At 35.7% G+C, this 15,695-nt stretch overlaps 2 protein-coding genes across 2 annotated transcripts in view; one reads left to right on the top strand and one right to left on the bottom strand.

Annotated features, from left to right (window-relative positions):
- The first annotated feature begins 2,604 nt into the window (after positions 1–2,604).
- LOC113233949 overlaps positions 2,605–15,695 on the top strand; it is a 210,457-nt gene continuing 197,366 nt past the window's right edge. Inside the window, exon 1 of the mRNA XM_026469184.1 lies at positions 2,605–3,164. Coding sequence (XP_026324969.1) covers positions 3,046–3,164 — 119 coding nt within the window. The 5' untranslated portion in view covers positions 2,605–3,045. The remainder of the gene's footprint in view (positions 3,165–15,695) is intronic.
- Positions 3,913–6,115, bottom strand: LOC113233796. Its single transcript, XM_026469002.1, has 3 exons — positions 5,983–6,115; positions 4,854–5,056; positions 3,913–4,775 (listed from the first exon to the last, which is right to left on the bottom strand). Exons 2-3 carry the CDS (start codon positions 5,014–5,016, stop codon positions 3,955–3,957), a joined length of 984 nt encoding a protein of 327 aa, XP_026324787.1. The 5' UTR covers positions 5,017–5,056; positions 5,983–6,115; the 3' UTR covers positions 3,913–3,954.

Below are 15,695 nucleotides of genomic sequence, written 5' to 3'. Positions count from 1 at the left end.
CGTTTTTTAAAAGTATAGATGAAAATTACAGCAATTTATAATAGTGACACCATATTTATTTATTTTTCTTATACCAAGAGACGGGACGAACTCGTCGTGTGCCTGGTGTTAAGCGACACGCCTGTTCATAACAGTGCTAAGTCATAACAGGGCAGTGCCCCGTATCAAGCTAATTGATTTTTGCTACAATTGGACCATAGGCTGCCAAAGGCCTTAAAAAGTCTAAAAAATATATGATAAAAACAACTATGTCAAAAGGGTGTATGACTCACCTATAGAAAACAAGTTAAACAAACAACCTTACAAAAATTAGTAGCATTAGAGTTCCCTGTAAAAGAGTTCGTCCAGGGAAAAGCTGCCACTTTACCTACTTCAGCAGTAATGTGACCATTACTGCGTTCTGATTTTTGAAGGGTAAGGGTGCTCGTGAAATTACAGGCACATGGGACTTGTTAACTTATGTCTCAGGGTGACTGACGTGGAGGCAGTTGACAACAGATTCTTGATTATTGACTTTACTTAACTACTCTGAGAGGGTGAGTTGTAATACAGGTTTAGTTACCTAGTACGATCTCCAGTCACTCACAACGGACACAACATTTAAAACTGTGTCCGTTGTGAGTGACTGGAGACCGTACTAGGTAACTAGTACCTAACGCACTAGGTTATAAAATAAGTGTATATTTCCTTATCTTGACAACATAAACCATTATTATTATTGTTATTAGTTTTAAGTAAACAAAAAATACAAAAATGTGTCGTCACCCTACTACAATTTCATAAAAATCTTTTAACACTATCTAATTATAGTGATGGAATGAAATCGCTCAAATGCGGCGTCAGCAATGTCATGTGAAACGGTCCTAACACAAATATACGTAGACAAGCGACCGTAATATCGCTTTATACTAGTTGTTTGGAGTCGTATCGTTGGCGCAGTCGTGTGTGACGGCTCTAAGGTGAAATCACCGTTGTAATAAAGCGCGAGGTTGTGAGAATGCAAGGTGGAGGAGTATAGGGTATTTTTTTAATTTGTTTATGGTCCGAAATAAATTACTATTATTATTTTTCTACAATTTTAGAGAATTTGCGCGAAAGAATGACACAACCATGCCATACAAAGCGAAAATGGCGAACTGAGCTGTCTCGAAAGACCTACTTGAGCTCAGATTAAACCTGTATTACAGCTCACCAGGCCTTAAGTAAAGTCAATAATCACTATTTATCTGTACCTATCTAACTTTTTGGTGGCAGATAGTTTCGTATGAGGTACGCAGTTTAGAGTAGGACACACGTATCCAAGTGCGGGACCTAAACGCATAGTTCTAATAGTATATACAGACAATAAAATGTAATTAGATTAGATTATTATTTTATTCCTCAATTCCAATGTTACAGTATAAATTACACAATATACGTCAAAGTATAACCTTTTTATCAAATTATACCAAGTGACTGAATGAACAATTAGTGACCTTGGTGGTAAGCAACACGCCAGTCCATAGCAGTTACATTGCCATTCAGAGCTTTATATCGCAAAAATCTGTTGTCAACTGCCTCCACGCCAGTCACCCGGAGACATAAATTGACAAGTCCCATGTGCTTGTAATTTCACTAGCACCCTTACCTTTCAAAAATCAGAACGCAGTAATGGTCACATTACTGCTTGGTAGCTTAAGTAGTGATCAATCATGGAAGTGAATAAAGTTTTTATCTATCTATTTGCAAATTGGATAAAACTAGCTCTTACGCTCTTTCTTCCTCGGGGTATCGATAGTTTAACCCGTTTGTAGCAGTTTGTCTAACCTTTTATCATAGCAATACAATTATGAAAACTAACTACAAATCTGCCGTTATGTGTGTTTTATAGATTTATAGACTTTTAGGATACATACGTACAATTAGCATTCGACGCCGCATAACGCCGTGTTAATAGACTATTTCTTAGTATTTTATTCTTCTTATAACAAAATAAAAAGTATTCTATTAAAAAGGTACTATTAGGGCGCAGTTATTCGACATGAATTTCGTAGCGCTCAACCCGCGCGGCCGCCACGCGGATTCCGCGTTGCCGCCGCGCAGCGACCGCATGCGTCTTAACAACTAAAACATACGCTCTATTTGTTTAGCCTTTACGTTTTAACTTAAATGAGCGTCCCGGGCACGCGGGCGAGTCTGGCTTGAATTTGGTCTACGAGGCGATCCGCGCGGCGGCCGCGCGGTAGTATTATTCAGAGGAATTTAAATGTTGTTGCCTAGTAAATAGAATTCAGATTCCCTATTAATGTACACGAAGGCGTGCTAAGTGGGCGACCGTCGCGCGGCGGCTGCACGAAATCATTCTTCCGTTGTAACTGGGCGCGTAGAGTTTCTTGATCGCTCTTTCCTTGGAGTTTCTGTATATCGAATTAACAGTAGAGATAATAAAAAACATAATATCGACGTGAATTATAATTTTGGAACCAATAAAATAGAGATTGTTAGGTCAAGTTTTTATTAAAGCATATTGCTGCATCCGCTTGCCCAGAGTTTCTTATTTTGGGCTTTTTTATGTAAAGCTACCTACTATCTTCACGCAAAAAGCATCCTTAAAAGGTGGTAACCTCTTGTTCTCCTGCAGACTATTGAAAGGGTCGTAGACTCTAAAACCTTTACGGAGATCCTCACGAACTATTAAGCCTTTCTAGCTTCATGTATAAATAAATAACATTAATTCTTCTTTGTTACAGGTTGCACGCGTAGTGGTTGTGAGTGGTTATATCTTATCCAGCCAGAAGATTTAAAAAGTGGTGGTGATTAGTGCTCGATTAGTGCAATTCGTTAAATTTTAATTAAAAATAAATTTAATTCAGCCTCTTTCGTGTCTTACCCCTAATTCGATTCATAATAGGCTTCGAAAATTTTGAAAAAGAAATGCAATTAGATTACGTGTGACAAGTTTTATTCACGACGTCTGGTCTTGAGGAAGGCAAGACGAGGACGGGGACAAAACAGCGATGGCTCGGCCTGAGGTTGTGCGATGAGCCGGCTGACGAACAGGAGGGAATGGACGAGCCTAGCTCCGCCAAGCGGCCCTCCGTTTTAACGATTGATAGAGCCGCCTTTCTTCTCTTAAGGGTTAAGAGAGCTTTTAAGAAGAAGAGACAGCAGAGGAAGGAGAAACAGTAAGTGTTATTTATATGTAAACAAAATAATATAGAGAATATGTTCTGTTACGTCCTCTAAGAACCAAATTTTCTCGTCATGCTTGAGTATTTTTCGATTAAGGAAGGCTGAAAAAGAATTAAGTTCTATCAGCGACAACGCTAAAACTTTTTAAAATATTTTTCTCGAATGCTGAGAAAATTTCATTCTGGGTACAACTTGTCAACTTAAGTTTCGCGACTTAACATATTAATTATATAGTAAAGCTATTGCCGTGTAGACGCTGGTATTATGTGAGTCATTGAAGTTATTGATCCATTCGAAATACATTGTTACTTTATTCATTTTCAGCGACATTTCTATATACATATATAATTTTTCAGATATTTTCCACAGCATGATAACCTGAGCTGAAGTGAACATAATTCCCGCTGGCATCAAAATATGTAAATTTTGGTAATTGCCATTTTGATCACGTATTCGTTTCACAAAGCCGAACCTCCTACTGCTTAGACCGAAACGGGCATTTATACATGCTCCACTTACATTGCTCATTTTCAGCGCAAATTGTTTAAGTGAGGCAACACAAAGATGTAATGGCAAGCAAGTGTAAGCAAATTGAGATGTATTAAGAGGAAACTGCTTCATTAGCCTAGATCAGTGAAGCAGTGTGAATGTCAGCTCTCGATCTACAAAGTTATACTGTATTCCATAGAGTCGATGAGTACTACAGAGAAAAGGAAAGAAATAAAACATTTATTGTATTAACACACCAAAATTATAGTTTGCATTATTTATTTTTATTTCACATTAAATCGTGTTAAGCGGTTTAATAGTAGTAGAAACGTCTCCCATAGATACGAGAATTGTTGATGCTGTTTCACTACCTACCTCTTCTTTCATGTCTTCGATTTTCTTCTCTTGCTTTTCTTCTTCTTTCTTCCTTTGTTTCTCATCTCTAGAGATCTTTTGAGCGAATGAGAATGTCATATCCTCTACAATGACTGGTGATTCTCTCTTCGTAGTCTGGGTAACTGTATTATCATAAATTCGTACCTCATCTTTATTGGTCAAGACTGGAAAAGCGGGCTTGAGTTTGAAATTTTTAAATTCATTTCTCAGTTCTTTATCTCCGACTATTTGAATATCATTTTTCTTGCCAACCTCCTTCTTCTTGGATAGTTTGGTGAAATCAAATGAATTCATATCCTTCTTTTTGGGGAAGAAGAAAATTTCAATTGCTTTTGGTTTTATCGGCATTGAAGGAAGAGGCGTTTTATTAGGTAGAACGTTATCCCAAATGAGAGGGAAGATTGGAACGTTATTTGGTTGTGCCGGGTATTCTACTTGAACCTGAGGTTTAGGATTGAATTCAAAGAAAACAGTGTCTTCTTGAAGGTGTTCATGAGATTCACAGCACATGGGAGAAGTGACAGATTCTTGATTATAGGAGAATAAATCATTGCTCCTAAGAATCTTGTGAAGTATCTCAGAAGGATTATTCAAGAAAGAGCTCTTAACATTTTTGAGAGCGGAACAGAGGCAGGGCTCTTCAGCGACCGGTTCCGATTTTGGAACGACGTATGATTTCGAAGGATATGTAATTGACTCGGATTTTATATTGGCGAAATCTGGAAAAAGATATTCTGATTTAATTAGACGGCAAAGAATACTAAAGTATTAAATATTTCAAGTTGTCAAGATCTTACCATGAGGAAGTCGAGAATCGAAGTGGAAGGAGATGTCCATCTTGCCGAGGTTGACGAGAGAGTTGCTGATTGCTGGCATGGACTTAAAGGCTTTGCTTGTGTCCCGGACCGCCCATACCGCAGCCAAGCAGATCACCAATATGCCCAATATGTTGAACATCATTTTCTGAGAACGAGTATTATGACAAGTTCTCACGTTTCGACTGAAACGTTTAATAATTTGGTCTATAATACTAGACAGTGTTGAAATTTATCTATGTTATGAACTCATTTACAGGGCATCTCACGGCTATGCCACATAGAGGGAAAGGACCTTAAATACTATAGATAAAAAAGTTACTGAAAGAAGTCTTCATATTGATTTTAAAAACAATTCGAACCGCATTCAAAAATTTTTAAATAATCGCCTGATCGAGCCGAGAATCGAACCAAAGTAAATGTGAAGAAACAAACACCAGTAATTTTACTAAACTGATCGAAAACCTCAATCACAAGGATTATTTTCTTCAAAATAACATAGCATCTTAAATAAAAGGAAGACATTGAAATTTAACAATTAATTTGAAATTTTGTTCAGGAAAATAAATCAGTGAAAGATTTAGTATACACGAACCGGTATGAGAATGTGCATTACGAACTGAATTATACGTATTATTTTAAACATTCACCATGAAAAGATAAATAAATAAACAAAATTACCAAAAGAGTGAGAACTTGTTTAATGTAGTATACAAATTCTTACTGTTTTTCCTATTCTGTAGAACGGGACACATTTAGAGGATTTGATAACTTATATTGATTGTAAGTTGCAGTAAAATATACGTAATTACTTTAAATGTTAAATTTCATGGTCTTCTTTTTATTTAAGATCATATATTACTTAGAAGAAAGTAATACTTATGATTGCGGCTTTCGATCAATATAGTAAAACTACAGATGATTTTTTTCACACTTGACGGGTTCGATTCCCGGTTCAGACAAGCGATTATTTAAAAATATTTGAATGCAGTTCGAATTGTTTTTAAAATCAAAATCTTCTTTTAGTAAATTTTTCTTTCTATGGCATTTAAGGTACCTCCGTTCCGTGCGGCATAGCCGTGTGACGTCCTTTATATTATAATTTACTCACGTCTAGTGTTAAGTCAAACGAATTCAAGATTGTGTGAAGTGTATTGCAAGGACAACTTGAGTAACTAAATGACAAGTTACAATTGCGTCCTGTGCGAACTCGTGCGCACATGAAACCATACGAGGGACAGTAATTATCAAAATGAAATAAAAATGTAATTAAGTTCAAACAAAATATTAAATAAAAATGCAGAAATGTTTGTGACTTACCAATATCTCGTCGATAATGCGAGTTGTAAAAATAAACTTGGATTGAAATTCCGCAAATGAAATTCAGAACATTACGAAACTTCGATTTGGTGTTTTATTGGTTTACTATTTTATGATCACGCTTGCGAAACGTAAATTGGACACAAATTTATGTTGTACCACGAACACGAACAAGCCTTTCATTTTTCTCTTTGATGATTGTTAATGCGTTTGAATTAAGAATCTTTAAAAAATCTTTGTTAAGTACTTAGTATGTGTAGGACACATCTAGTAAAACCAAAGCAGGTTTCATGTTTTTAGCACTTTAGGCAACAAAAAATCACATGCTTTCTTAAAATATTTTACGTTATTTTTATGTTTATGTCCTACGGTATCAATCCTTTACGTATACTGGCTTGTTATACATACGAGTAGCGTCATACATATAGATGTAAACAATAGGAGACAATTAAAAGAGATATTAAAAATTAAAAACGAATGAAGTTAAATATGATAATATAATATATACTCGTATGTATCATGTTAATGAATTTTGAAATAATTAAAGAATATATTTCGTTTTCTTTACTCATTTTTCAATTACTAATGATTAATTCTAGAAATTACTAAATAATTTTTGATTACTTAATTATATTTATATTTTGATTTTTTAATTTTGGCAGCTTTACTGAATATAACGTTTTTCTTTACCTATCGGTCTCAGTGACATTGTATCTAAAGTTTGACGTAGCCAAAAAAATCATAAAATGATAAATATACTCAAGTGCATTGATTTTTGCTATAATATAGTCTGATGAATTTTATTACTTTGTTTGCCGTGTTTCCTAATACACAAATCAATAAGTCGACCTAATAATGTTATTACTTGACCAAAAAATTCCTACATCCACCAAATGTCACACAAAAATCCATGAGTTTAGAGAATATTATATGAAAACGTTATAAAAGATCATCATTTCTTGCACCCACAGACCACATGAATGTTGCACCCACAGTAAAATTTTAATTGTAAATTGTCATTTTGAAATCAATTTGTGAGTGATGTCTAGATCATGGAAGCTTGCTTCCATGTTTTGCGGCTTGTTACGTATATATAATTTATTAGTTAGCTAGTCAAATGTGTTGCAAGAATATGACTCATTATGTGTTCAGTTACCACGTGAATAATAAACTGATCCAAATATGTAAGTTTATGGGCGATTCGGTACTAACACTTTAGTATTTTCGTCGAAGAGCACTCGTTCTCAAAATAAGTGTAGAATGCACGTAAAGTCATAAAATTTTGATTTTACTTACGTCAATCCTGAAAGAACTGTAAACCTACTTTAACTTCTCATCGACGTACACAGGTTTTTTATTAAATTTAGACAATGTCTGCTGCCGCTCTTTTGTTTCTGGTAACTTGTCAATTTCGTTTATTGTGACCTTTATTACTTTGTCAACAATGTTGTTGTTTACTTATATTACTTTCGGTTTACTTTTTAAATGTTTTCAATATTTTTTCCATGTTATATTTTAACTTAAGAATTAAAGATTCTCTGTTCATATTCGTTGTATTTCAGTCACTATCATATTTCATATTAATAGAAGATGTGAAGGCAGGAAGTAAGTCTTCACTCTTGATGGATCCACAGAAAAAATTAACTTTGGTTGACGACACTTTTATAGATCAAAAAGATGTTGTTCTAGACATGGTGAGATATGAAATACTATACTGAAACTAAGTGCTCAAATGTTTATTTTTCTGATGACACACATTATATACTAGTTGACTTAGTATTGTTAAAACTAGTTTTGTCGTTTGTAACAAAGATAAATACACAGTAAGCTAGTAACACGTGCCTATATGCATTTGGATTGAATATTTTTCATAGAATGAATTGATCGTTAAAAAACACTAAAATATTCAGTACATTTGGTTAGTTTGAAAATTACAATCAATCGGTTAATTAAATTACAATTTATATACTTTATGTACGCAATTTTTCAGTTGGAATCGAAATTGAAAGAAGTGAGAGACAAGAAGAAAAACAAAAAAGAACGAAGTGCAAATAATAATAATCACAATAATGGAGAAGGTTCAAAATGCGACCCACTTCCAAAGAATATGGACGTAAAATACAAAGCTAGTGGTATTAGTGGTGTTGGTGAATTTGACCTTTCGTTGAGATTTGGAAGCCAAGGTAACTCCACTCTTTGGGACTTACGTCCAGTCCTAAATCCAAGTCCAAACACTGCTTGGCCTAGTGCTGATAAAGAACTAATATAACATAATTAAATACAGCCTAGGCCCTAAGACCCTGATCCCCTAACCGACTATTTGGTTCTGAGTAGATAAGTGTGAAGAAAGGTGTTAAATAAATTTAACCTTTAACCTGTGAGCCGTAAATTCATTTTGATGTGATTCCACCATTGCCGTACAAACTTTTTAAAATCAACCAAGGTTTTTAATGTTCTATACCATAATGTTGCTAAAACGAGCAATGCAAAGGTAATATCAACGACATTCGCTGTTCTCGAATGTTTATCTTTTAGAGTCATACAACCATAAAGGTTTGATTTTTTTAATGCTTCAATATTTTTACATGAACTTACTAAAAAGCAGTTTGAAATTTGTTTTTCGATGTATTAACTAACATGAATGAAACAAATGGTTAAAGTTTGTGGTAGTGATTCTCCGTCTTTTTTTAGGAACACGAACATTGATGTATTATAGCTTGTACACTATTTATTAAGCATGTGATGTCACAGGCTTACTGATGTCGTTTCAATACTGTTTTCATTCTGGCTTATTAAAGAATAACATTTAAAATTCAACAGTCATCAAGTACCCAATTTAATTCGAATAACATACACTATGTCGTTATTTCAGGAAAAGCCTCTATAAACTTTGATGCCACGGGAATATCAAATGTGGGCAAAGCACGTTTAGATTTAGGTGTTGGTGAGGGTGGCATTAATTTACCTGGACTTGGTCAATTGTTTGGTATGTTTTTAATTTCACTCCATCTATTGCCTAAAAGCGATGATATCTAGTTGAAGAACGGGTGCTTATCAGCTGAGAGGTCGATGATTCGATCTTTGTCGCGGCATTTACCTGTCACTTTAATTTATTGGTTACGTTTAATTATGTGAATGTTTAGTATCAATATCTCTTGCTAATAGTGAAGAAATATCATCGTGATGCTATCTTCATGTCGAAAAATATTCACAATACTTGAGAAACAACAACCAAAAGTCCAATTATTATTGTGCCAGGGGTACTCTCGTTCTCAGTCAGGCGTCCGTCCGAAACTGACATTTATAACCAGTACATCTTTTGATATTGATATTCTAATAAATCTTGCTTGCTTAGTTGCGCCCTCCATTCAGTAGGTTAGGTTAGTGTCAATTAAGTAATACTCGACCAAATTTTAAACTTCATGGCCACGGAAGAGATGGTCAGTGTTCATACCTAATATTGTCTTTTCATTTGTTCGAATATTACATTGACAGTAAGCGCGTTTGTGCACTGCATCTAATTCGTATTCGTTCCAAATCCCACACTATACAAATCTAGAAAACTTGGACTCACTTCTGATGTCGTTTGTGCACTTAGAAATAAAATGATCACATTTCGGATCGTCATTTCTCGGATTCGGAACTAATACGAATCGAACGTAGTGCACAAACACTCTTATTGTTTTGGACGTATGTCGGACGGACAACGCGAGAAGGTCACCAGATTCGTTTGAATGTTCGCAAATCTTTTTCCCAATTTCTATATTAATTCCACATTTTGCTACATTATACATAACTATCGTTTCTTTCCATTTTCGTATCTATACTCCAGCCAAATTCGACATAGAATGTTTAATAACAAAATGTTGCTGGGTAACCAATTATGGCACAGGGAAAAACATTTTATGTCAATGCGCATTCATTATTTAGGCAGTTCTGGCCCCGGCCTTATTTTAACCTGGCCAATTATCAAAAACTTTGCAAAGTATCTATGGATACGTGTCATATAAGAATAAAATAATTAAGTTTTTGATAACGATTAGTATTTACTACTAGCTTTAGAACAGAAAAAAAACACAGATTTTATTTTGTGTTAAGTTACTACATATCTCATCCACCATCAATTTCCGATCCGATCCGAACCACAAGTGTACCTAGGTGGTACTAATTCAAACTCGAATGTTTGCAATCTCTCAGTTCAAATACAATAATCATTGGGGATGACACTGTTATATAAATAAATTAAGTATTGGTAAATTTTATGTTGATTTCAAATCACTTCCTAGAGAGTCAACACCTCTGTAAAACTAAATTCATTGCAGACATGACTTCTAGAACAATATTATCTATAGCCTAATCGACTTTCGGGGGGAAATGTTGAAATTGTGGTAGTCGTTCAACAGTCTAAGGTGAAAACCCCAAAAATCATATGGTTTTGTTTGTTGGAGGGAAAGATGACTTTTTCTAAAAAAATATCCCTTTCCAGCTCGTCCTAATAGCATGTGTAACTTAACCAATTCAAGTGAAGCCAAACACGGGAATAAGGTAGTGACCGGCGAAACTAACAGTGATACAAAACTGGAAGTGAAACCTCTTGCCAATACTGGAAACGACTCAATTAACACAAGGAGAAAAGAGCTGAATACATCACGAAATCAATCAAATACAAATGTGAATTCGTCTACAGTAACACCACTTACTGATACCCCATCAGCAACTTGGGAAATTATACCTTCTACTTTTGCAAATACTACAACTCATATAGTCGATAATAGTACAATACAAATAAGAGCTAATGATAACAGTACAGGGAGTGAAAGTGCTGCAATACCCGTTGCTGTTGTCGCTGACAGTAATAGCACTACTGTTAGTAATGCTATTGAAGATAGTAATTCTACTGCGACGAGATGAATAACAAATAAAATCATTTTTAATAAATTTACGTTTATACTTTTTTTAATGTTTCCAAAATTTCTAAACACAATAATTCTTATTTATTTATTTATAGGTAATTATGCTTAGTTGGCATAGCGTCTATCACGGTTTGCTAGTAGACGTCGGTTCAAATCCGGCCGGCTCGAAGGAATTTTTTCTAACTGTTCGATCATTGTATTAATAATTATAACAAACGAGTAGCTTTCACTATAAAATAATTGACTATCATGATGGTGAAACGTCCTGACAATAAAAAAGTAATTGCAATTAAAAGCGACATCTTTAGCCAGCTGGTAGCTGTAAAGGTATCTATTTCACTGGGTGAAGAAAATACTTTCATATATTTCTTACAAATGGCGCTACGGCAAAATAAGTCACTAAAACCAAAAACGAAGATCGATAACAAGCACATAGAAAGATTCGTGAGGTCCGCTGGTTCGCTCTGTGGCTTAGTTGGCATAGCGTCTGACACGGTTTGCTAGGCGACGTCGGTTCGAATCCGGCTGGATCGAAGGAATTTTTTCTAAGTGTTCGATCTTTGTATTAATAATTACAACAATTCCGTTATGATATACATACATATTATAAGTATAATTATGTATATTTCAGATACCGGCACATTTAGCGGAACCCCAGTAAAATCTTCAAATAATGCAGTGTTTTTTTCATAATATTTATCGACTATTTAATGATTTAGATTGGGTCAAATAAAAAAAATCATCATTTTTCATTAAATTTTTAAACTGTTTCCGCTTTGTCACAAATCTAATGCATTTTGTTTAATTTAAAAAAAAAAAAAAAAAACGGTGGAGCGAGGCTTATACAAAGTCAATGTCAAAAGATGTTAATTGAATTGCTACTTTATGTCTAATTCTTATTTATTTAAATGTAAACGTTAACGTTTTATATTTTCACTGTTTTGTCCCGCTAAATGTGCCGGAGGGTGTATAATCAAAAAAATGTTTTATTTTTATTAATTTACGTAAATATTTTGATTAATTATTTCAATTATGGAGATCTTAACTTGTACTTGTGACTAAGTTGGGAGAAAGTTTGACTATGTAAAAGGTGCTGAGTTCGTTGCCTCCGGGAGGACTCACCTATTTCTGCTACTTAAGCACTACAACCTGGCGACCAACAAGGGCCACATAGAACACCAAAATTGTGTAATGCGTTCTTTATGGAGGAGTACGTGTAAATTGAAGACCACAATGACGAGACGATACAAAATGAATCTCAGCGAAGACCAGTTCAACTTCAACCGTCGCCTGGCAACAATTAGGAGCCAGCATCACAGCACCCTCGCCTCATGCAAAACCTCGCACGACGATGAGAAGAGCTCGGACGTCGTTAAAGCTTTCCTAGCCGCTGTTCTCGTTTTTAAGAAGAATACAAAATTGTCATGGAGCAATGAACAAAACTTAGGCATATTGTGAATTGAAAAGATTGCTGACAACTGCTCCAATTCTGAGACAAGCTGACGAATCGAAGCCCTATGTCCTCAAGACTGTTGCGAGCAATTACGCTCTTGGAGCGGTCTTCGTCCTGGGGGAGAGAGAAGATGAGCACCCTGTGGAGTGTACTAGTAAACTTCTCACCCAATCAAAATGCAACTACACCACAACCGAGAATATTTATTTGAACTCGTCTGCACCGATACCCTTCAAAGGTGTTATAGGGATTGCTCTCATCTAATACAAGTGTTACGAAAACGGGGACCTCAACCAGCGACAATACTGTGTGTGCCGGCCGAAGAACACCATTCAACAATCCTTTTCTGTCTCTTCGTCAGGACGCCTATCAGAGACAGAGGGGGAGGCTGTAACAACCACAACTTTAACACGCCACTAGTTTCGTCGCGTCACCGCTAGATGGCATTAGTTTTACTCTGAAACGCTACCGTTTTGTTTACTCCAATAGTAATTATAAGTCATCTCATATGTTTTGAATTGTTAATGCTTACTACCGCTACAGCATTTATACGGCACTGAACGGCAGTCAAGTTGTTGAGACGAATCGATCCTATTTCTACTCCTTAAGGTTTGGCACTGAACTGTGTGCTTTCACGCTACTGAGACATACTGTTTGGTCCGTAATCATGTAAATTTACCCTTCTTGATAATGTACGCCTTTTTACAAGGAAAACGGTTTTGTCAACTTGTGTCTCAGGGTGACGGGCGCTGTAGCAGTGCCTCTCAGATGTTGCACGCACTTGATATCGTGCGCACGACTTATTCGTCCCGCCACCTGGTATTATAAAAAAAAGTGCTACACGCCAATCCATAACGGTTGCAGTGCCATTCAGAGCTTTAAATCGCAAAGATTTTATGGGCACTGCCACTGCGCCCGCCACCCTGCGACATAAGTTGACAAGTCTCATGTGCCAGTAATTTCTCTTATACCCTTCTAAGCCGGCACGCAGTAATGCTCACATTGCTGCTTGGCGGCAGAAATAGGTAAGGTGGCAGTACTTCTCAGGACGAACTCTTTCAAAAAAAGTTTTCTTTCTTGAGAAAAAAGGAAAAAAAAAAATTTACTAAACTCTTGGGACGTGACGTGTCATCATCGTGAATAGCGCCCACGCTATGAATTGAATGCCTAAGTCCTCCAGGTGGCCCGTGGACATAAGTGGAATAACTGTGTTGATATTGATAATACAAAAATAAACTTTTGTATCTTTACAATGCTCAATGTCTTGTACGATTTTCAATTAAAACCATAATAATTCTTCAACTCACTTAAATAACGTTACGCCGTCTCGAGTAGCACAATGGATGGTTGCAGGAATTCTACTCAGCTGTCCCGTTTATTCGTAACCGTCTGTCCGTTCTATAACTAGAAACTTGGAACAAACGGACTTAAATGTTAAGATAGTTACAAAATGGCGTCATCGAAATACACTATATTCAACAATTATATTTCGTCGCTTCATTCTCGATATAATATTTAACCAGGTAGTTTCCTTAACTTGCTAGGCAACACCGCACGGTTTTTAGAGAAAAAAAAATGTTTTGACGTTGACACTCCCTACGAAGCATCAACCGCCATTTTCTATCCTCATTCCTTTTTCGTGCGTGGCAACAAGCACACCTCCATAGCTCCGTTAAAACGTCAAAGCGAACAAACTTAGAAAAAATCGAATACTATTTAATAGTATTTTCTAAGTAAACTGAAATACTTGGAAAATACAGATGCCAAACGTAGTCGGCGTTATAGGACCATAATATCATCAGACGAGTCAGATTTTTTTCTTACGCTTTTTTTTGTCATATAGCACTACTTGCAACTTCCGCAATTATAATAAATGTTCGCTTTCATACATCGCGAATGTGAATCTAACCTACCTTCAATGAAACATCGGGTTAACTGTGAGTTAGCCCCGATAACTAAATCGAACATGGGTGGATGAAAATCCGAACAGATATATTCATATGTGCATTGTACATGATTTATAATAAAACTGCATCGGAATTAACCACGAGCTAAACGCGATAATGAATTCGACTGCGAGTTGATTTTAATTTGAACAGTGTTAGTACCTACGTGCTAATAAGTAACGTATATTTTTTAAATCGGGGTTAACTGCGAGTTAACCACTGTAATGAAATCGACTGCGAATCGATTTTAATTTGAACAATATTAGTTTTCCTACATGCTAATAAGCAAAGAATTTTTTAAATAAAATAGCGTCGGGGTTAACTGCGAGTTCACCACGATAACGAAATCTACTGCGAGTCGATTTTAATTTAAACAATATTAGTTCCTACGTGGTAATAAGTAAAGAATTTTTAAATAAAATTACGTCGGGGTTAACTGCGAGTTAACTAAGATAACGAAATCGACTGAATCGATTTTAATTTGAACAATATTAATACCTACGTAATAATAAGTAAAGTATTTTTTAAATAAATTTACGTCGGGGTTAACCGCGAGTTAACCACGATAACGAAAGCGACTGCGAGTCAATTTTCATTCGAACAATATTAGTACCTACGTGCTAATAATTAAAGTTGATTTTAAATAAATTTACGTCAGGGTTAACCGTGAGTTAACACAATTTTGTAATAATAACAGTCTGCTTTATCTCTATTATATATAAAAAAGATTACTTAATTTAGATTGAAACCCAGTGCACCGAAGTATAGCAATACTTGGAATTCTCAAGTCGTTCTCGCATTAGTTTCAACGTGGTTTTCCAACACAGAACCTCCTCTTGAAAACTTATGAAAAAACATGTTATTTTACTTGCACTTTGTACTGCACACCGCGTACAAACTGGCATTGATTAAAAAGAGAGGGAGTTTCAGAATCTTTACTTCTGATATGCCGATGTCAAGGGAGGGCGGGTGTTGATTATATCTTAGAATGAAGCGACTCACATAATAGTGATCGAACTTCACTTCAAGAAGTTCGTTTGATCGTCTATTAATTGGCATAGCATAGTTTGTAAAGATAAAACAACTTAAGGTGAGGAATTTGAACGCACGTTAGGACCCACGTCTGGGGGATCACAATCCCCCCTCCAGCGGCATTCGGGAAATACACGGTAGGCCAATCAACCCGTGAACC

This window comes from Hyposmocoma kahamanoa, unplaced genomic scaffold (assembly GCF_003589595.1).
Source record: "Hyposmocoma kahamanoa isolate Upper Pololo Valley unplaced genomic scaffold, ASM358959v1 80, whole genome shotgun sequence".
NCBI lineage: Eukaryota > Metazoa > Arthropoda > Insecta > Lepidoptera > Cosmopterigidae > Hyposmocoma > Hyposmocoma kahamanoa.
The sequence above is the reverse complement of the archived record's forward strand: the minus strand, read 5'-3'. Positions and strand labels throughout refer to the sequence as shown.

Coding starts and splice junctions, on each gene's coding strand:
- LOC113233796 (XM_026469002.1), bottom strand. CDS start 5,016: ATGATGTTCAACATATTGGGCATATTGGTGATCTGCTTGGCTGCGGTA. Junction 4,776..4,853: donor CGATTCTCGACTTCCTCATG/GTAAGATCTTGA, acceptor ATCTTTTTCCAG/ATTTCGCCAATATAAAATCC.